General features: G+C 32.6%; 2 protein-coding genes and 1 pseudogene across 2 annotated transcripts; 2 read left to right on the forward strand and 1 right to left on the reverse strand.

The window, feature by feature from the left end:
* Positions 1-3,358: 3,358 nt before the first annotated feature.
* LOC107015870 (pathogen-related protein-like) lies at positions 3,359-5,930 on the forward strand. The gene is made up of 4 exons (XM_015216289.2): positions 3,359-3,592; positions 4,068-4,200; positions 5,189-5,490; positions 5,577-5,930. Exons 1-4 carry the CDS (start codon positions 3,374-3,376, stop codon positions 5,694-5,696), a joined length of 774 nt encoding a protein of 257 aa, XP_015071775.1. The 5' UTR covers positions 3,359-3,373; the 3' UTR covers positions 5,697-5,930.
* Positions 5,931-7,314: 1,384 nt separating this feature from the next.
* On the forward strand, positions 7,315-8,627 carry LOC114073881 (annotated as a pseudogene).
* Positions 8,628-15,913: 7,286 nt separating this feature from the next.
* LOC107017265 (glycolipid transfer protein 3-like) lies at positions 15,914-19,699 on the reverse strand. The gene is made up of 6 exons (XM_015217529.1): positions 19,409-19,699; positions 19,236-19,291; positions 18,334-18,470; positions 17,556-17,691; positions 16,637-16,780; positions 15,914-16,275 (listed from the first exon to the last, which is right to left on the reverse strand). Exons 1-6 carry the CDS (start codon positions 19,620-19,622, stop codon positions 16,240-16,242), a joined length of 723 nt encoding a protein of 240 aa, XP_015073015.1. The 5' UTR covers positions 19,623-19,699; the 3' UTR covers positions 15,914-16,239.
* Positions 19,700-22,407: the final 2,708 nt, after the last annotated feature.

The raw sequence follows: 22,407 nt of genomic DNA on the forward strand, positions 1-22,407 counted from the left end.
AATTCTGTATGTTGGGCCCAAGCCTGTTAGGGCGTAGCTTAGCACTATATATAGACGCTATGGCAAACCCTATTCTGTAATTCTGTTCTTGCCTCTCCATAATAAAACTGCTCCCCCTCTTCCCCGTGGACGTAGCCAATTTATTGGTGAACCACGTAAATCTGTTGTCTTTGTTTTTCGCGTTTATATTTTCTCGTATTATCTCGAATTCCGCACAATATTATATTTTTAGAACATATTTGACGGAATAATTCTCCTTCAAGCACTCTGAAACGAGGATGCACACAACTTTAAAAAGAAAGCGCAATTCATATGTAATGTTCCGAAAGGTCACTTTTAGAATTTTCAGTAAAAAGTTGAGATTCTTAGAAGTTTTATGTAATGATCCGAAAGGTCACTTTTAGAATTTTCAGTAAAAAGTTGAGATTCTTAGAAGTTTTTAGTTTTGGTAGGCTTAAAATTGTTGAAAGTAGTTTTTCGAGTCAATCGGAATTTCGAATCTCACAATGAATTTCCGTTACTTTCCATCTACTCGGGAATGTAGAATTTGGTCTAGGAGAGACGTTGGTTTCAGATTTGGAGTGATTTCATGGATTTGAGGTCTTAAGTTGAAAGTTGATGATATTTTAGTCTTTGGGTTGATTTTGTCTACATTTGAGGTTTGAATGCTCGGATCGAATTTTTGTCAATCCCGTCGAATTAGGGGAATTGTTTTTAGGCACGGGGGGTCTTGATTGAATTTTCCGAAGTTCTGAGCTTAGTTTGTCTTTTTAGGCATTATGTTAGTTTATTGGGATTTTTTTACGGATTTCGAGTCAAGCAAATCTCATATTCTTGTTATAATGGTTCCATCGAATTGGAATGTTGAGTTTAGTTAGATAGCATATTTGGTTTGTGTGTACGGGGTTCCGAACGAATTTTGAGGGTTCATTCAGAGACTTGTGCATTGGCTGATTTTATGATGTTTGATATATGTTGTGTTTAGCGTTCGCGAAGGGTTGACCTTTGTGGTGACCTTTACATTAGCGAAGATCTGATCGGGTATGCGAGGTGTCGAGTTTTCCGACCCTTGTGTTAGCTAAGGTCGGCTCATTTTGGTGGCCTTCATGTTCGTGATAGACCCATCACGTCCGCCAAGGGTCATTTTATCCGCGGCTTGTATTCGTGATCAAGTTTAACCTTCAATTCTGGATTTAAGTTTTTGGGTCGATTTGACCGTGTTTTCTAAATTGCTTGATATATGTGTTGTAAGTTTTGAAATCTTATTGTGACTACTTGCTTAAATAGATTGTGTTGATTTAGATTCATTCGGAAGAGAAAATGTCTAGTGCCAGATTGAGTATTTAGCTCTCAAGGCAAGTGAAATATTAGACCTTTGTCAAAACTAGTAGAATCACTTATTTATCGTGTTGTATGTGTTGTAGAGTAATGAGAATTAGTGATGAGTTGAATTGTTCCTTTTTGAATTTTTCTTGATGATAGTAAGGAATTGCATTTTGTTGGTAATTGTTGTGTGTTATATGATGAATGACTTGCGTAGTCATATTGGCCCGCTAATTGAGAAACACTTTAATTGTATTGTTGTGATTTTAAATAGTTATGGAATTGTCATTTCTTCATTATTGGTGTGAACATGTCTATATGCATTAGTTTTGAAACACTATGACGAGATCTATTGTGATTATACTGATAAAAAATGACTTGGTTGGGTGATAGTGACGACGATGAAAAATTGTTCTGGCGAGTGATATTGATTTCGAGGTTTTTTTGGCAAGTATATGAACCTTGTGCATTTCCAATCGATTTTCAGTCTGAGATTCACCGAATGTGTATCGTAGGACATGCATGCATCAATTTATATTACATTTCACATTATTGCATTAGACTTTATGAATGATGATTATTGATTCTATGTTGTTAAGATTATTGATTGTGGAATACTGTGATGATAGACTATTTGTGTTGAGATACAACTTGAGTTATTCTTTGTATGTTTTTTTATGAAGAGTGGAAACGATTAAAAACTTTGATTGATGAACTTGATAACTGATTGTGGTTGATCTGCAATTGTAGAAGCATTGTTATTGAACTATGTAGTTCTGAACTTTTAGGTTGGCTCATCTCTGTGCATATTATAATATGTGGAGGTTCGGTTAGAATGATTGGAATACTCGTATTCTATTTGCTTTACCTTGTGTTTAGTGATTTGCTAGTTGAGTACTGTATTGTTTGGTACTCACACCTAACTTCAGCACTTGTGTAGATTACGAGCTCGAATCTACATGATTAGTCTTTTTCTCTTCGTCTGAGGCTTTTCTGTGAAAACTTGAGAGGTAGTTGATTGTTTTATCAAAATACGTGCAGACATACTGCAGGGCTAGATACCATTAGACCATAAGCATTATTTTTTTAAATTCCTCATAAATATTTTTGGATTATGGCAATTTCAAAAGTAGGTTCAATGAACCTTCCTTTATTCAAATATTTTTGGATTACCAATGACGTTTATTTTAACTAAAACTATTGGAATGAAATGGGTGGTTGAACTACTCAAACATGAAAAAAAAGAACATCTATTTTGCATATGCGTTTTTTCCCCATATTAACACTATTAGAAATATAAAAGAAAATCACCGTGATTTTGAACGAATTTTTGCTATAAAATATGATTTTTACATTATTTTTTTTACTGAATCAACTCACTAGTAAAACCCGTAACAAAAAATAGATTCTCACAATAATATCAAAAAAAAATTCTAAGTTTCACGCATGAAAACACTATTATTTTTTCAATTATAACCGATTTCAATCGAATTATTTATGAAACCATTCAACAATTTTAAGTGGAAAATTTAGAGAAATAGTGATTTTTTTGTAGGGTAATGAATTACTAGCCTCTCTTTGATCCCTAACTTTTGAGATTAAATGGTTGATTTGATGTAATTAACTACCTAGTCCAACTAAAATTCCTAAACTTAGATATTATACGGATTTTCATTGTAAGAAGACATCTCCTAAAAACTTAGATGTATGTTAATACATCAACGTGGAAAAGTCAATAAAATATAATTATCCTATTTTGAATTTCAGTACATGTTATTTCCACGACACTTCCATAAAATATGTTTTTCTATTTGACTACCCTAAAGCCAAGCATGGGCGGCTTTGGTAGAAGCTGATTACAAATTCGATCGAACTCAGTAATTTTTGCTATATTTATGTTAGATAATTTATTACAATATGTGTATATGTATTTAAATTTAGAATCCAATTTTTTTTGGTTTTGAAGTGCCGTTCTAATAATTCAGAATTCATAAAATTAAAATTAAAATTTAACTTTGCCTCTGATTATTTTAGTCAAGTCTAAGACGTGATGATTAGTATTACCGTTAGCTTTCTGATCTATAAAAGCTCCTTTGAAGGCTTCATTTTAGTTATCATCAAATTAATCAAAATGGCAAGTTCAATAATAGGAGGGGGAAATAAATTCAGAGATCACTTGAGTGATGAAGAACTCAAAAACACCAAATGGAGAAATGGACCTCCTACTTATGATGTTGTTGATAAGCTCTTTGAACAAGAAAGAACTAATGTATGTTCTCTTCTTCTTTTTTTAGTCATCTTTTTTTTTTGTTTTCTCACTCGGTGTTCGGAGCCCATATTAAAGCTCTGGCGAAATCCTGGTCGCCTACCGCTGGGCCTGAATGATTTTTCCATGTCCAGAGTTTGAACACGAAGCCTTTGATTAAGGATGAAACAGTTCCACAATTTAATCATCTTTTTTTTTTTCTGGTTTCCATTCGGTGTTGAAAACCCACATTGGAACTCTGGCAAAATCCTAATTGTCCACTATAGGCTTGACTCTTGAGGGATTTTTTTCAATGTCCAAGATTCAAACACGAGACTTTTAGTTAAGGATGAAACAGTCTCGTCATTACGAACCTTATTAATTATTTCATGTGTTTTGTTATATCCTATATAAAGAAAAATCAGATCAATTATTAGTACTAAATTTTAGAATTTTTAACATAATAATATATAGTGGATTTATTGTTTTAAATGTTTAGGTATGGGCTGAAGGATCAGTTGAAGAGAAAGTGCAAAGGCTATTGAAGACTTGGGAAATGGAAATAGTCCATAAGGCAGATCCTAATGAGCTCAAAACTATGGATCCAAACAAGTTCACAATTAGTGTTAATGGTACATTTTTCTCATAATTTCTCTTACTCTTTCCTAAGGGTATGTTTGGTACGAAGAAAAATATATTGTTACAATTTTTTCATGTTTAATAAATTTTTAGAAATAATTTTCTCTAGCGATCTTTTATCTTAAAAAGATGAAAAAAATGAGTACTTTAAAAAAATCATAAACGAAGTTAGAGATAGAGTGAAAAATTTATTTTTATGAATCCTGAATTTGAGAATAACAACTATAAGAAAACTTCTATTTGTTTTTCTTCAATAAACAAACAAAACACGCGAATCACCAATTTAATTACGTTATGGTCCACATCCATGTGGGAATATAATATTGTATATATGTAATTAAATAATTTTATATGTGATTATAACTAAATTTTAAATCTAATATTTATATATTTGTAGACATTGAAATTTTGTAGAACTCTAAAAGATGCGTTCAATTCGAGTTGGGATTCTACAAATTGTGTTCAATTCAGATTAGGATTCTTGGATGCTACTCAACCCTAAACCCTAGTTTATGCCTATATAAAGGGTACTAAATTCCCTTAAAAGGCATCTCGAAAAATCCATAAAGAGATCGAGATCTCGAATACTCCATAAATTGATGGATTATTCATATGGATAGGTCAAATCTAAATCATCCTAGTTCGAGAAATACGCCACTAACGGCCCTCGAATTATGGATAAATCCTAAGAGAGTAGAATCAAGGAATCAACAGAATTGTACCCGCTATCTTAATCAATAAAATTTATGTTTCTTCATATTTTATTTGTATGGTTTATTTATTTTCCATATGTTTAAAATTTGTTGCAAACAATATTTTAAATAAATTTCTTGATACAAGCTAAGTATGAAGTATGAACTATGAAATATCCTAATTTACTGAGTTTGATCGAATCTATAATTGGACTTCTAGCTTTGCACTGATATTCCGCACTTATTCTCCCTATTATATATTTTGAATTTAATTTATATACGCTGACAGGTCGAAAGGGATTGACACCAGCAGAATCTGCAAAGCTTGGTGGTAGCTACAATATGTTCCTACAAACTTCATTACCAGAAAATGTTAGAATCTACAATCCTGACGATGGAACATTTGAATCATCACAAAATCTTTTCAGATCAATATTTTTACGCGGATTCGCGATCGAAATCCTTCATGTTTATTCAGGACCACCAGGAATTGTTTACAAATTTAGGCATTGGGGTTACATGGATGCTCCATTTAAAGGACATGCTCCAACTGGACAACTTGTTGAGCTCTTTGGAATTGGCACATTTGAAGTAATTAACAAAAAAACATCTATATTTCTTTATTTTTTTTTAAAATTTATATAATATATAATTAAATGTTAATTTTGTTGAAACAGTTGGATAAAGAGAGTAACAAGATTATAAAGGCAGAGATGTTTTTTGATAGAGGAGAATTGCTGGGAGGACTTGTGAAAGGAGAAAGCAATGTTGCTTCAACATGTCCTTTTATGAAATAAGAAGAAATTATTATTACTATGTTTTATTATTTTACTAAAATTATTTAGCTTACCTTTGAAGCACATGGTTTGTTTAATATTTCAAATAAAACGTATTTGTGTTCTATGATATTCTTTTATTGAGTACTATGTTTTATGTATTTAATTATCTTTTATACTTATGAAAGATTGTTAGTACTTGTAATACTGTTTATGCAAATTTAAATAAAAGTAAGGGGAGCTATTTAGGTCTCATTTTTTTGTGTTCAATAAAACTTTTAATCTTGTAATTTTGATCGCAATCATTAAGTTTATTTGATTTTAAGATCTGAATAAGTTGTCATTATTTACGCTTAATTAAAGTCATCTGATCATTTAGATCTCAGTTACTCAAGTTATTTAATATTAGCTCTAGTTCTTAATAATTCGAATTTTGACTATCAAGTGCATTTGATTTTTTGATGTTACAATTATAATAGTTATTAAAATATGTAACAAAGTCTTAAACTCGAATTTGAAGGTGTCTATCAAACATAAAACTAAAGATGGTAGTTCACTAATTCCATCAATCCACCGTTATTGTCATAGCTTATCGTTATCAATTATCATGATCATTGCACATCGTTATCAACTATCATCATTCATAACCCACAATGATCATCATCCTTATTCATATCAACCATTGTTGTCAATTACTACATTCAGTCATCATTAGTGGCGGAGCCACATTGTTATTAGGGGATTCATTCAAATCTCCATCGGCGGAAAATTTTATCATTTTTAAATGATTAAAATAATATTTTAGGTATATATAGTAGATGTCCAACCCCATTCGGTTACTTCGTTTATCTATTTCTTCAATTTTTGGACCCTTTACTGATAAATCTGGCTCTGCCACTGGTCATCATCATCACTATCCACCATTTACACTTATCAGCACAAATCATCATTAACACTACAAACAATCATCATCATCAGTTACCATTATATATTGTAAACCACTAATAACACATTCACCACGATCATTATCATCCACCACAATCATCAGTTACCGATACCTATTACCACCATCAACCACTACTAGCAACAACCATCACCATTCTATCCATAACAACACACTATCAGCCAACAACATCCCCGATCGACATAGTCATTATAACCACCATCCACCGCTATATAATTTTCAAAAATATTATACTTATATAATAGTAGATGAATTTTATATTTACTAAATCTTTTTAAAAGATAAATTTTATACATTTCAGATATTAAAAAACAAACCTTCTTAATTATTTATATGATCTTAAATACAACATCATAATTTTCCCTCTATTTGTTTGTTCCTAACTAACTATACAATGAAGATGCCAAAGCCAGCACTAACAGAAAATGATTACATGCAAAAATACAAACACATAATTAAAGTTGTAATTTACAACTATATACTTTTCAGTTACATCACACATAGGCAATGTAAAACATCATCAAAACTTCATTTCATTTCATTTTCTTTCATAAACTTAACTATGTCAAACTCAGAAAAGTTCAATTCTGTTCAATATGTTCGTGCAATATCTGAGGCCGGTCGCCTCCTTCCTTCTGCCAATCGTTGGAACTCGATAGTATTGGACTTCAATCTCCTCCCTGAATCTTCTTTAAGTGAAAATTTTGAGTCTTTACAATCAAGATTCTCAAGATCTATTGATTTTAACCTGTTTGTTAAAAATAAAATCCATTTCAAACGATTCGTCGTTGTATCAGCCTTGATAATTCTCATTATACCTACTTTTATTCTGCTTAAGCATTTTTATCATCCAAGAAAACATCATCATGACTCTTCCCACAACATCACTCTTGCTCTTAACAAAGCTCTTCTCTTCTTTGATGCTCAAAAATGTATAGTACATACAATTTTGTGTTTATAAATGCATTTCTTCTGTTCCCTTTTTTGGTGGTTGGTTAAATGATCTTTTATTATTCGTGCAGCGGGGAGATTTGTTGAGAATAGTTTGATAAGTTTTAGAGGGGATTCAGGGATGAATGATGGGAATAGCAATGAGAAAGATTTAGTTTTACTATATATAAGCTTATACTGTTAGTCTTTTGAGCTGGACAGTGATTGAATATCATGACAAGTATGAAAATATTGGAGAAACTGATCATGTTAAAGATATAATCAAATGGGGTAGTTTATATTTGCTTTAACTCTTTGTTCCTCCAAATAATTCTTCTACTACAACTTCAGATAAAATCTACTCTCAGGTACTAATCAAGAATCCGAATTCAAGACTATTTTGAGTTAATCATTGAAAACAGACATGAACTATTACTTTTTCGTGAGTTTCACATCTCATCTGTCAATTGTTCTCTCTTCACCGTATACTCAACTAGGCTTGTTTTAGTACATAGATGATGATAGTTCAGGTAGGAAAAGGGAATTGCTGATAGTTGAAGTGTGAAACATGTGAAAAAAGTGATAGTTCGGATGTGCTTTGGACCATTGTGTCTAATATTTTCGGATAAAAGTTTCAATCCTTTGTTGATTTCAGGTTGCCGGGAATAATTCAAATGCTGAGAATGATCTAACTTGTTGGAAAAGGCCAGAAGACATGAACTACCCGAGGCTTGTTTCGGCTTGTGACATTAGTACTGCTTCAGACTTAGCAGGGGAAGTGATAGCAGCAATATCAACTGCATCATTAGTATTGAAAAAAGATAAGGACATTTCAGAGGAATTGGTGAAAACAGCAGAGGAATTGTTCATTCTAGCAAATAGAACAGCGAAGAAAGGGAAGTACACGACGAATGATGAGTGTGGAGGACAAGCTAGACAATTTTATAACTCAACTAGTTACAAAGATGAATTGGTTTGGGGTGGACTTTGGTTATTTTTTGCAACAGGAAACAAAACTTACCTTAGGTATGCAACAGAAAACTTTGCCTCAGCTGTAAAGGAAGAGGTAGCTTCTGATGAAGGCGTCTTCGATTGGAACAACAAAACTACTGCTATATCGGTAACTTGACACAAAATCTTGATGAGAAATAATGTTTTCTGTTGTATGTATTTCATTTGATACTAAAACTTACTACTGTTATATAGATACTGCTTACAAGGATAATGTACTCTCGGGATCTTGGTTATCCATATGAGTCTTTGATTATATCATCAACGAACAATATTGATTTGCTCATGTGTTCGTATACTTCTGATACAAAGTACAGCAAAACAGCAGGTGATGTTTCAATGTTCATATTACAAAATTGATGCATTTAATCCTTTTAAAGCCAAGTACTGATGCAGCATTACTCCAATATGCTGCAACATCTTCCTTTCTTACCAAACTATATAGCGACTATCTCCAGCTTTTGCGTACACCAAGCAGAAGGTGTTCTGATTCTGTCTTTTCCTTGGAAAGTTCAAAACAATTCTCACAATCACAGGTGATACCCCTCAAAAAAGTACCAATTTTTGCGTATCTTTATGAGGCTACACCTTCTTATAAGTAGAATGCATACAACATATTGTATGCATTTCACTAGGATAGTACTTGATGTAAAAAGGCCTAAGTTTGTGTCTTAACAATATTTGTCACAGGTGAATTACATACTAGGTGATAACCCTTTGAAAATGTGTTATGTGGTTGGATGTGGTAACACCTATCCTGTTCAAGTTCATCATCGAGCTGCATCGATCCCTTGGGATGGGAAACAACGTGATTGTTCAGATGGGAATCAATGGCTCAATTCAAGAAGGGACAATCCAAATACCATCTTGGGAGCAATGGTTGCAGTGTTGGGTTATGGGCCTTTTTCCCTTCCTATGTGGATAAATAAAAGCCCAATTTGGACCAACCCATTTTTGCCCATAGGCCCATTCTTATGAGGCAAATATAAGCCTATTTAGGTCTTATTTTCATATACACAGAGAGTTTTTTCAGCAGCCAAAAAGAGAGAAAGAGAGCAGTTTTCGCAGTCAAAATTCAGCCCTAACAGCCAACTTCAAATTGCGATTCCCGCTTCGTTTCTTGTCCGATTGAGCTGATTTTTGGACAGCATATTATCTTCATCTCAATCTTTGATTAGGAACTGACAGAGTTGGATTTGGTGGCCTGCAGCTTCAGTTTTGCTGTCGTGAACAGTAGCTGCGAAATTGGTGATTTTGCTCCTTTAATTCTCTAGATTTGGTGCAATCTTATTTTGTTGTTGCTCGTTGTTTGGCACTTGTTTTGTGGCCAATTTTGGAGAACAATATTGTAACTCTTGGTGATTATAGTGGAGCTTTTGGTCCCGTGGTTTTTTACTCTTCACATCGAAGGGTTTTCCACGTAAATCTTGGTGTCTTGTGTGATTGGTTTATTATTGCCTTGTTATATTTGTTTGGTTGAATTACTTGCTGCCTTACTATCATATTGCTTGTGGTTGTTTGTCTTCTCTTGGTTCAAATCGAAAAGGGAAAGTATAGACTTGGGTATTCTTCCGCTGTTATCCTGTCAGGCATTCTTGGTTAGTGCCTTGTCTTTCCCAACAAAGTGGTATCAGAGCATTGGTTATTGTTGATTGTCGTTTTGAATGATGGAGGCAAATATGAGCAAAATGGTGTGTTTAAATGGTAGTAACTATCATATTTGGAAAGGCAAGATGAAAGATCTTCTATTTGTCAAGAAGATGCATTTACCTGTGTTTGCTTCTAATAAGCCTCAGTCTTTGAATGATGAAGAATGGGAATTTGAGCATCTGCAGGTTTGTGGCTATATTAGACAATGGGTTGAAGATAATGTTAGAAATCATATTGTGAATGAGACACATGCCAAAAGTTTGTGGGACAAGCTCGAGACACTTTATGCTTCGAAGACTGGCAACAACAAGTTGTTCCTATTGAAACAATTAATGAATATCAGGTATAAAGAGGGCACTCCTATTTCTGATCATATTAATGATTTTCAGGGTGTTCTTGACCAGCTGTCCGGAATGGGTGTAAAGTTTGATGATGAGATACAGGGACTTTGGCTTCTTAATACTCTGCCAGACTCTTGGGAAACTCTTCGAGTTTCTTTGACTAATTCTGCTCCCAGTGGTGTTGTAACCATGGAATATACTAAGAGTGGTGTCTTGAATGAAGAAATGAGAAGAAGATCTCAAGCCTCATCTTCTTCAGCTTCACACTCCGATGTTTTGGTTACTGAAGATAGGGGGAGAAACAAGTCCAGAGGTCAGAATGATAGAGGTAAAAGTAGAAGCAAGTCAAAGTCTAAATACAAGAATATTACATGTGACTATTGCCACAAGAATGGGCATATCATGAAATATTGTTACAAGCACAAGAGAGATATGAGACAACAAAAGAGAGAAGGCGATAATGAAAATCGTGTTGCTGTTGTTGCTAATGATGATCTTCTTGTTTCTTGTGATGCAAATGCCATTAATCTTGTTCGTGATGAGTCTAGCTGGTTTGTGGATTCTGGTGCTACTTCTCATGTCACGCCAAAGAAGGAATTATTTTCTTCTTATACTCCAGGTAATTTTGGAACGTTGAAAATGGGCAATAATCATGAAGTTGAAGTTATTGGCATTGGGACAGTTTGTTTGGAAAGTAACAATGGTTCCAAACTAGTTCTCAATAATGTCAAGCATGCTCCAGATGTTCGCTTGAATTTGATTTCTGTGGGATATCTTGATGATGAGGGTTATGTTAATACACTTGGTGTTGGCCAGTGGAAGCTTACTAGAGGTTTGATGGTTGTGGCCCGTGGTGACAAGTTGTCTAACTTGTATGTATTTCAGGGCTCCATGTCTAGAGACTCGGTAAATTTGGTGGAGAATGATACTTCATCAGAGTTATGGCATAGAAGGCTGAGTCATATGAGCGAGAAGGGGATTGATAGTTTGGCTAAGAAAAATTTGCTTTCTGGAGTGAAACAAGCAAAGTTGAAGAAATGTGTTCATTGCTTAGCCGGTAAACAGAAAAGAGTTTCTTTTCAGAGTCATCCGCCTTCAAGAAAGCTTGATTTGCTGGAGTTGGTACATTCTGATTTGTGTGGTCCTTTTAAGGTAAGATCTCATGGTGGTGCACTTTACTTTGTGACTTTTATTGATGATCATTCTCGCAAACTCTGGGTATTTCCTTTGAAGTCCAAGGATCAAGTACTTGATGTGTTCAAGAGTTTTCAGGCCTTGGTTGAAAGACAAACAGGGAAGACATTGAAATGCATCCGCTCAGATAATGGTGGTGAGTATATTGGTCCTTTTGATAGATATTGCAGAGAGCAGGGTATTAGGCATCAGAAAACTCCTCCAAAGACTCCTCAGTTAAATGGTTTAGCAGAGAGGATGAACAGAACTCTAGTTGAGAGGGTTAGATGTATGCTTTCAGATGCTAAGCTGTCAGATTCCTTTTGGGCAGAAGCACTTAATACTGCTGCTTATGTTATCAATTTATCTCCTGCTGTTGCTTTAGATGGTGATGTCCCTGACAGAGTTTGGACTGGTAAGAATGTTTCTTATGATCATCTTAGAGTCTTTGGGTGTAAAGCCTTTGTACATGTTCCTAAGGATGAAAGGTCAAAGTTGGATGTTAAAACTAGGCAGTGTATCTTCATTGGTTATGGTCAAGATGAATTTGGCTATCGTTTCTATGATCCTGTTGAGAAGAAACTTGTTAGAAGCCGTGATGTTGTGTTCTTTGAAGACCAAACAATTGAAGATTTTGACAAAGCTGACAAGGCTGATTTTCAGAGTAGTGAGAGCTTAGTTGATGTTGATCCAGTTCCTTTGACTATTGCACCGGAAGAAAATCTTCATAATGATGAAAATCAAGTTGATAATGAAGATGGTGATCATGTTCAGAATGACCGGCATGATGTTGTTGATGCTCCAGTGCAAGATGATGTGGTTGTCCAACAACCAATTATAGATGCTCCAGAGAGTTCTCTCAGACGATCTAGTAGAGAGAGAATTCCTTCATCTCGTTATTCTCCCAATGAGTATGTACTCTTGACTGACGGGGGAGAACCTGAGAGTCTTGATGAGGCCATGGAAAGTGAAGAAAAAGAAAGGTGGTTTGATGCTATGGAAGATGAGATTAAATCCTTGCATGATAATCATACCTTTGATTTGGTTAAGTTACCTAAAGACAGAAAAGCTTTGAAAAACAGGTGGGTTTTTCGGGTGAAACATGAAGATGGTAATCCAGTTCCACGGTACAAAGCTAGATTAGTTGTCAAGGGATTTAATCAGAAAAGGGGAGTTGATTTTGATGAGATATTCTCTCCAGTTGTGAAGATGTCATCCATTCGTGTGGTTCTAGGCTTGGCTGCAAGTCTAGATTTAGAGGTTGAGCAAATGGATGTTAAAACTGCTTTCCTCCATGGTGACTTAGATGAAGAAATTTATATGGAGCAACCGGAAGGTTTTGAAGTCAAGGGTAAAGAGAATTATGTTTGCAAATTGAAGAAGAGCTTGTATGGTTTGAAACAAGCTCCCAGGCAGTGGTACAGGAAGTTTGGTTCTTTTATGAGTCAGCAGGGCTTCAAGAAGACTTCTTCAGACCATTGTGTTTTTGTGCAAAAGTTCTCTGATGGTGACTTTATTATTGTGTTGCTTTATGTTGATGACATGCTTGTTGTTGGTCATAATACTTGCAGGATTCAGAAGTTGAAGCAAGAGTTGAGTAAGTCTTTTGCTATGAAAGACTTAGGACCAGCAAGGCAGATTCTTGGCATGCAGATTGTCCGTGATAGAAAGGCCAAGAAATTGGTATTATCACAAGAGAAGTACATTCAGAAAGTACTTCGCAGATTCAGCATGGACAAAGCTAAGGTTGTCAGTACACCTTTAGCTATGCACTTCAAATTGAGCACGAAACAGTGTCCTTCTAGTGATGATGAGAAGGAAGATATGAAGAAAGTTCCTTATGCTTCAGCTGTTGGTAGTTTGATGTATGCGATGGTTTGTACAAGACCGGATATTGCTCACGCTGTTGGAGTTGTTAGCCGTTTTCTTTCTAATCCGGGAAGAGAACATTGGAATGCTGTGAAGTGGGTTATGAGATATCTCTGTGGCACTTCTAGTCTGAGTTTGTGTTTTGGTACAGGGAAGCCTATTCTTTGTGGTTATACTGATTCAGACATGGCTGGTGATGTTGATACTCGCAAGTCTACTTCAGGGTACTTGGTTACTTTTGCAGGGGGAGCTGTGTCTTGGCAATCTAGGTTGCAAAAATGTGTTGCTCTATCTACTACAGAAGCTGAGCTTATTGCTGTCGTTGAAGCTTGTAAAGAATTGCTTTGGATGAAGAGATTCTTGGGGGAACTTGGTTGTGCTCAAGAGAGGTATGTGCTTTATTGTGACAGTCAAAGTGCTATACATCTTGGCAAGAATTCTACGTTCCATGGTCGGTCTAAACACATTGATGTGAGATACCATTGGATTCGAGATGTGTTGGATTCTAAGTTGCTTGAGCTTGAAAAGATTCATACAAATGACAATGGTTCCGATATGATGACTAAAGCTTTGCCAAGAGGGAAGTTTGAAGATTGTTGCATGGTCGCCGGGATGGCGGTCTCCTCCACATAGTCGTGAGGGGGAGAATTGTTGGGTTATGGGCCTTTTTCCCTTCCTATGTGGATAAATAAAAGCCCAATTTGGACCAACCCATTTTTGCCCATAGGCCCATTCTTATGAGGCAAATATAAGCCTATTTAGGTCTTATTTTCATATACACAGAGAGTTTTTTCAGCAGCCAAAAAGAGAGAAAGAGAGCAGTTTTCGCAGTCAAAATTCAGCCCTAACAGCCAACTTCAAATTGCGATTCCCGCTTCGTTTCTTGTCCGATTGAGCTGATTTTTGGACAGCATATTATATTCATCTCAATCTTTGATTAGGAACTGACAGAGTTGGATTTGGTGGCCTGCAGCTTCAGTTTTTCTGTCGTGAACAGTAGCTGCGAAATTGGTGATTTTGCTCCTTTAATTCTCTAGATTTGGTGCAATCTTATTTTGTTGTTGCTCGTTGTTTGGCACTTGTTTTGTGGCCAATTTTGGAGAACAATATTGTAACTCTTGGTGATTATAGTGGAGCTTTTGGTCCCGTGGTTTTTTACTCTTCACATCGAAGGGTTTTCCACGTAAATCTTGGTGTCTTGTGTGATTGGTTTATTATTGTCTTGTTATATTTGTTTGGTTGAATTACTTGCTGCCTTACTATCATATTGCTTGTGGTTGTTTGTCTTCTCTTGGTTCAAATCGAAAAGGAAAAGTATAGACTTGGGTATTCTTCCGCTGTTATCCTGTCAGGCATTCTTGGTAGTGCCTTGTCTTTCCCAACATGCAGGACCAAATAAGGATGACGTTTTCTCGGACGAAAGAAGTAAGCCATGGTTCATAGAACCAAGTATAGCAAGTAATGCTGGGCTTGTAGCAGCAATAGTTGCACTTCATGATCCTCCTACTGGTTCAACTTTAGGTAATTTAGGAATAGACAAGCATGGTATGTTTGAAAATGTATGTGTCTTGAGTAAAAAGGCAGTAACTAGTTTACTCTTACTCCCTCCGTTTCAATTTGTTTTTCCAACTTTCCTTTTTTAGTCTGTTTTAAAAAAGAATACATTTTTCTTGTCACTACAACAAAAACAACTTTTAGCGGCAATAAAGAGAGACATTAATAAAGAGTGTTTAAGTTTTTTTACCGGCATTAGTTAAGTGTCATTAGATCCAATGTCGCTAAAGTTTTTAGAGACATATACAAAGACTACTAGTTGATGCTAAAAATATTTAGCGGCAACTGCTAATTGATTGTCGCTAAATCTCATTTCTGATGTAGTGTGTGGAGAGAGAACTCTTTAACTGGCGGTTCTAAGACGAGGGAATCATTCCTCTCTAAACAAAAAAAAAAGCTAGAATCTTTCTTTTGATAGAGCTTTCACGTCTGTGCATAGAATCTTTTTTTGTCCTTTGATTCTGTTTTGGGTCGGAATCCGATGATTCGAAAGTCGCTTCAAATATTCATTGCACCAACTTTTCACATGACACGTTTGAAGTTTTAGTGTAAACGACATTTTGGTATATTTTAATTTCTATATATCTTTAGTTTGAAACCACCACATTTTACTTTTTTATATCCCGAGTCAAGTAAAATATAAACGAACGAATTAAAACGAAGGGGAATAATAGTTTCTTGACATTGTTTAGATGGTTCATAAGGTACAAATAGTTACATCAATTCTATAATTAAGCCGTAAAAAGTTTATATAATGCAAGACACATGTTTTCTATTAAATCGTTTGATGCAAACACCGGGTGCATTACTTATATATATGCACCTGGTGTTTACATCAAACCACACAATCTAATCTTAAAATTGCGAATTAGAATAAAAGGTACACATCCCATTTTGGTGCTTACAAGTACGTAGATATGTACCAAATGAAGTGTACGTTTACATAACTGAACTTGGGATGTATATATTACATAACAAGCAAAAAAAGGATAATGGTTAGAAAACTCTGAAAAAAAAGTTATATTTACAACTAGCTTGTCACATTTTCTTGAACATGCATGCACTTTCATCTTCAAGTAGATTTTAACCTATCAAGACCATATTCACCCTACAAAGTAAAGGTTAAACAAAACAATTAGCAGAATTAAGAAGAAAATAGTAATTGTTATTGGATCATTATTAGTGTAGAGTTAAATATAATTATAAAATAAGGGGGAAATCGACAAATATATCTTTGAATATCATAAATGATTTGCAGATATCATCTGTCTAACTAAGGACGTGTGGCGCAATCTTATTCGTTGATCCGATATTTAATAAATGTCGGGTCGGTGATAAGATAGTAACACATGTATATCTGTTAATATAAATGATTTATATGCTCAAGATATCTGCATACCATTTATGATAGTTCGGGGATATATTTGTCCTTTTTCCCCTGAAATAGATTATATTGAGATCGATCTTACCAAAACTTCGTGAATTTCTTTTAACAAAGGTGCCAATAGTGAAATGAAGGTACGCAATTCCTTCTTAAAATCGTCATTATTTTTATCTTTTCCCTTCAGAATTGTGATTAAGCCCTTGCTATCTGGCACTAGCTTTAGTCCTACCTGCAGAATAGTTTTTTGTTTAATTTTCACATAAAATAGCTTAATAACATATTTTTACTCTATATAGCGGCCCATCAAAATAATAGCCTCAATTTTTTTGAGTATACTAAGGTGTGTGTATATAAACACACACACATATAATACACATATTTTATGCATAAGTAGTGTATACGGTGGCGGAGCTAAAATTTGGTTCGAGGAGTGTCAAAATAAAAAGAAATAAAATCATGTAGAAGCCAAGGAGTGTCAGTATGTAATATAGATATACACAAAAAATATTTTAATTCTAGCTACACAACGTAATTTACTGATGAAGGGGTGTCAGTCGACACCCCTTCACTACATGTGGCTCCGCCACTGAGTGTATATTTGGGATAATTACGATCCTAAACAGTTCGTCCAACTAGTTTATAAAATATGTACAGTATGTATATGTTGTGTATATTTATGCTAAATATACATATCTATTCACAATGTATACACTATCAATGTATATATTGTGTATATTTTTTATTTTTTTTATGACAAGGAAACCCGACAAGCCTGGTGCGACGAGCTCGACCCAGAAGACAAATCTCTTGCTTTCGCTGGCAAGGGATTTCGAACTTGAGACCTCCAACATGAAAGTCCCAAACTCAAACCACTGAACCACCCCGAAAGGTTACATTGTGTATATTTTAACCATATTGGTAAGCTAGTTAGCCGAACTACAAATACTCATATTTGTGACTTTCCCTATACTCATATATAGAAAAAAGAAGAAGAATAGAATGACCTTGAAGGCAGCTGAAGAGATCCATCCATGCCATGGCTTAAGGGTGTTAGTGTAAGATTCTTGAACAGCTTGCACCATATTCCTCTCTAAATCATCAGCCAGTAGTTGTAACAATGCTATGGTGAAATCCAAGGATCTGCAAGTATATATACAATATTGTAGACTACTAACTTCAAACCAATTTTTACATCTTTATTGTACATTATCGAGTCATTCAAAGGATATCTTAAATAAAACATGTCACTTAATGATGATATATGATAAAGTAAAAGTTATATACACTGAAAGACCAGTGTATATTATTTAAACTCCTTAAAGTAAATTCATGAACTAACACTAGCATTCCATCCTAATTTTTAGAAGTACATACATTCACGTAAATATAAATCAAAGAAACAGATCAAGAATTTTAAATTTAATGAGTTACAAATTATGTTTGAGCTTTTATATGTACGTACAACTGATTTTCATTATGTAGGATTTATAGGTTCAAAACATAATTTTCACTAATTTTCGACATCCATTTATGTTTTGTGTCTATAATATTTTATTAGTTCTCCTTAATTATAAGAACCTTCTCTAAATACTTTTAGTGAATATATATAGAAAGAAAATGACCATCGAAAGATGTGCTGCAGTGGATGAGGTTGTTCCTTTCTTAATCAGAGGTTTCATATCCGAGCCCTAAATATGAAATAATTTTTGATAGAAAACACTACCTTGAATAGGTCCTACCCAAAGAAAAAAGAAAGTGAAAATATGCAAAGTGTTAATTTACCTGGTGAGCCAAAGAAGAGCTTTGCTACAAGTTTTAGGACACTTTGTTCCTTTGCCTTCACTAATCATCTCTTTCTTTAATATTTCAACCATATTTGAGTAGAGAGCAGGGTCTGAATCATGCATCATTTCCAATTTCTATACATTTGATATACACAAATAAACTATATGTTAAAAAACAACAAATTATAATTAATGTGTACGCAATGACGTATTAGAAACAAACAAAGAAGGGCAAAATTATGTAATGTAACGATCAATAAAGTGAATAAAAATCATAAGAGAATTTTAATTTCTCATAAAGAAACTAAAAATATTACTATGTGACTATTACTATTCCTATATGTATTTATAATATATTTGGAAAAGTAACTAAAATAGACAAGTATAGTCGTAGTTAAAAAAAAAAAAACATCAATTTATCCATAAAAAGTGAAGATGAAATTTTGGCCTTTGGGGCCCAGAAATAAAATCCTAATCGTGTGTTTTACACAAACCATATGAAAGTAACATATCTACATAGTTCTAAAAAAAATTAAAAAAAATACACCATACAACAGACATTATTATAAGGTTGAATTTTCAGGTAATCACTCTATTAATATTATTTCAAAAAGTTTTTTTTATTTTAAAATAAAACAAAATATAGAAGAAAAGATAATTTCTAAAATTATTATATATTAGGATAAGTAACAACTATCTAAAAACTATTAACTCGATTTTGTCATTATAAAAAAAATCTTTATTTATAAAAGTATTTCTTCCATTCTTCGGCTTAAACATTAATTATAAGAAATAATTCTAATTTTAAATTAAAAAATATATAATATAATATATTATTATAAATCGAAATAAAATATGACATTTAAATTAAAACAGGATATTTTCTGTGATTGGACTTACTTGGATGTTTTGAAATATGTCTTGTCTCAACACAGCCATTGTCGGCCCTATCTTATCTTCATTCAAATCATTTCACAATAAAACAACAATTAATAACAAACCAAATCCACAATAATTATCCAAAAATCATTAGAATTAAAATTTTTAGAAAAGGAATATTATATAGTACTAACCAAGAACTTGAAGGACTAAATTTGAGATAGAGAGAAAAGGCATAGTAGGAATATGATAATTATAATCTTTATGATCATCATGATGATTAGCATCACTAATTTGTTGTTGATCATGTTTAATTAATTTGACTTTGATGAGCTTCATCATAGATAGTTCTTCAATACCAATTGTTATTTCTGTTGACTCTACTTCCATATCTCTTCTTCTCTTCATTTCATCAAATTATACACTTTCTTCTCTCACCACTTCATCTTACATATATATATATATATATATAGTGACAAAAACTTGTTAAATATTAATTACCAAAAATTATAAAAATAGGTTCACCAGCTGTTTTGGTCATTGTTATCGTCACATGACTAAAATATTATACTATCAATATTAATTTATTTTTTTTGCTCTAGGAAATATTCTTTTCAACGGCTCTCAAAGTGTTGGGAGTATTTGAAATCGTCGCTATTAAATTCAGAACTCATAAAGTTAAAATTCAGATTTAGTCAACTCATATTTTTTATAATACTATTTCTTTTGTTCATTTTACCTATCGTGATTTCGTTTTGAGAGTCGAACTATATGAATTTTAATTAATATTTTACAATATATATTTTTACTTCTGATATGAAAAAAATTGTAATTTATAGTTTTTTTATATAATTTTTTTAAATATTAAATTAATATAATGTAATTTAATCTTTTAAATTATTATTTTTTAAACGTAATATAGGAAGGGAGGGAGTATATTTATATTATAATTTAAGATTCAAAATGAATATTGAAAGAGCTGAAAAAAAATGATACTCTCTCCAATTAGGACAGGTGATTTCTTTCATTAATTGACATTGAAGTTGTCAATAATCGTATAAGAATAAAGTATAATTTCGTGTTACCCCTTTGAGTATTGGGTTAGAACTACTCAATAAGAAGGAAAATTTCCAAATTAAATAATATAATCATTTATTGAACTTCTTTTTAAAAGTAAAATAAATAAATGATAACGGCACGAGAATCTAGGGTAGAACCATCTGTTGGAAACTTGAAATGGGATAAAAGTCATAGTATTTTTTGTATCGAAAAATGGGAAACATTTGGTTCTATTGACTTATGATATCTTAGATTTATAAAATTTATAACTTGTACTGGTGATAGGGATAATAATCATTATATACTAATATGGAGTTTTTTGGTTTTAAAATAGTTGTTGCTTTAGCTAAAAGAAAATATACTTTTAAGGTCTTGATTCAATTTTTTTTAGTCAATAAGATATTTATATATTTAATAACAAAATTTTTAAATATTTATTTATCTTACTAAAATGGTTTATAATCACTCATACAAGTTCTTCTTGATAATATTTTATCTTTATTGGACATGAAATGAGTTAAAATGATATTAATTTAAAACGGAAGGAATATAAGATATTCTATATATTTGAATAACAAAATTCAAAGACTTAAGTATACCATTGGAGGTATGATACTATAATTTGAGTAAATTTTGAGATTTAGCAAAACCTAATAAATATTTTGGTCTATTTGTATATTTCGATATATAAATGGATCTATTTGTATATTTTGATATATAAATGGGTCCTGCATCGATATACATATGGTCTTGCATTTATGCATTTCGATCTGTTTATACATTTTGGTATACAAATGGAGCCTGCATTTGTTATACTTAGTATATAAATGAGTTTTTATATTTCGGTCTATTTATATATTTGGTAGATAAATGACACCTGCATTTATATATTTCGATTCACAAATGGGTTCTGCATTTGTATGTCGGTCTATTTGTATATTTTGGTGTACAAATAGAATGACAAAAAAATATGAAATGTTTGTTGCGAGTTTCAAATAAAAGAATAATTTGATATTCCATATAATTTCCCTAATTTAAATAGTATTTTCTGTTATATTTTAAATAATAAATAACTTTTTAATTATTTTGCGTCCACTAAAATATGACACATTCTTGTATTATATAATAAGTAGTTACATACATTATTTTTGTATAAGAAACTTTTACCTTTCAGATTATCCTAATCGGATAAACTTTCTAAAAATCATTAAAGACATATACATCCCTGAGAATTATGATATTTAAATAAAATGGCTGTCGAAATTTATAACATGAGTATTTTATTTTGTTTTTTTTTGACTTTTCACCCAACGTTGTAATTAATTTGTTAATCAGAAGAGGATGAGGGTAATTAATGCTATGATCTCCAGCATATGATTAATCTTCAAACTTAGTGGCACTAGTCATATTTCAAACTTATAACACATTAGTTTTAAAAAGTTGATATTATGTAATTTTTTTATATTGTTATATATTACTCTAAATTTCTTAGTCTTTTTTCTATGTGAAATACACATAAAACATTACATGTACTCCTTTATCCTCGTTACCACTCACGACTATCATATTATTCATTTTATATGTATTTATCGATGATAACATTCATTTTAAACATGCCTCTAAAGCTTATTTTTCTTAATATATCTCGCGACTAGCATTATTTTATATGATTCAATATAATGGGCTTTATTGATCCATAATTTATGATAAGGTCACTTGTCAAACTTACCATTTAAACGCTACGAATATGCCTTTGGTCATTAAAAAATAAAATTTAAACACGACGAACATGTATCTAGACGAATTACGTAAAAGCAATTTGATTGTAAAATGTTAATTCCTTATATAGCTTAGTCATAAATCATACGTCTCATACATTCAATAAATAACAATGATGTAAATTAGTAAATCAAATGGAGAAATAAAAAAACCTTTTTACTTGTAAAATTAAATAAGTAGATATGCTTATACTATATATAGAAAATACAGTACATGCAACTTGAATATTTAAACTATTTAAAGAGCAATAATTAAAGACATTATTTGCTTATTAAGGATTAAATAATATAATATTTCAAGATTGAAGAATGTATCGACCCTTTATTGTCCTCATTAAAATATATATATATATATA

Source organism: Solanum pennellii, chromosome 4 (assembly GCF_001406875.1).
Source record: "Solanum pennellii chromosome 4, SPENNV200".
Taxonomy (NCBI): domain Eukaryota; kingdom Viridiplantae; phylum Streptophyta; class Magnoliopsida; order Solanales; family Solanaceae; genus Solanum; species Solanum pennellii.

Excerpts from the sequence above, each read along its gene's own strand:
- LOC107015870 (XM_015216289.2), top strand. The coding sequence starts at position 3,374 with ATGATTAGTATTACCGTTAGCTTTCTGATCTATAAAAGCTCCTTTGAA. Across the intron at positions 4,201-5,188 it reads GTTCACAATTAGTGTTAATG|GTCGAAAGGGATTGACACCA; the intron begins GTACATTTTTCT and ends ATACGCTGACAG. Across the intron at positions 5,491-5,576 it reads TTGGAATTGGCACATTTGAA|TTGGATAAAGAGAGTAACAA; the intron begins GTAATTAACAAA and ends TTGTTGAAACAG.
- LOC107017265 (XM_015217529.1), bottom strand. The coding sequence starts at position 19,622 with ATGAAGAGAAGAAGAGATATGGAAGTAGAGTCAACAGAAATAACAATT. Across the intron at positions 19,292-19,408 it reads TTTAGTCCTTCAAGTTCTTG|ATAAGATAGGGCCGACAATG; the intron begins GTTAGTACTATA and ends ATTTGAATGAAG. Across the intron at positions 16,276-16,636 it reads AAGAAATTCACGAAGTTTTG|GGTGAATATGGTCTTGATAG; the intron begins GTAAGATCGATC and ends TTTACTTTGTAG.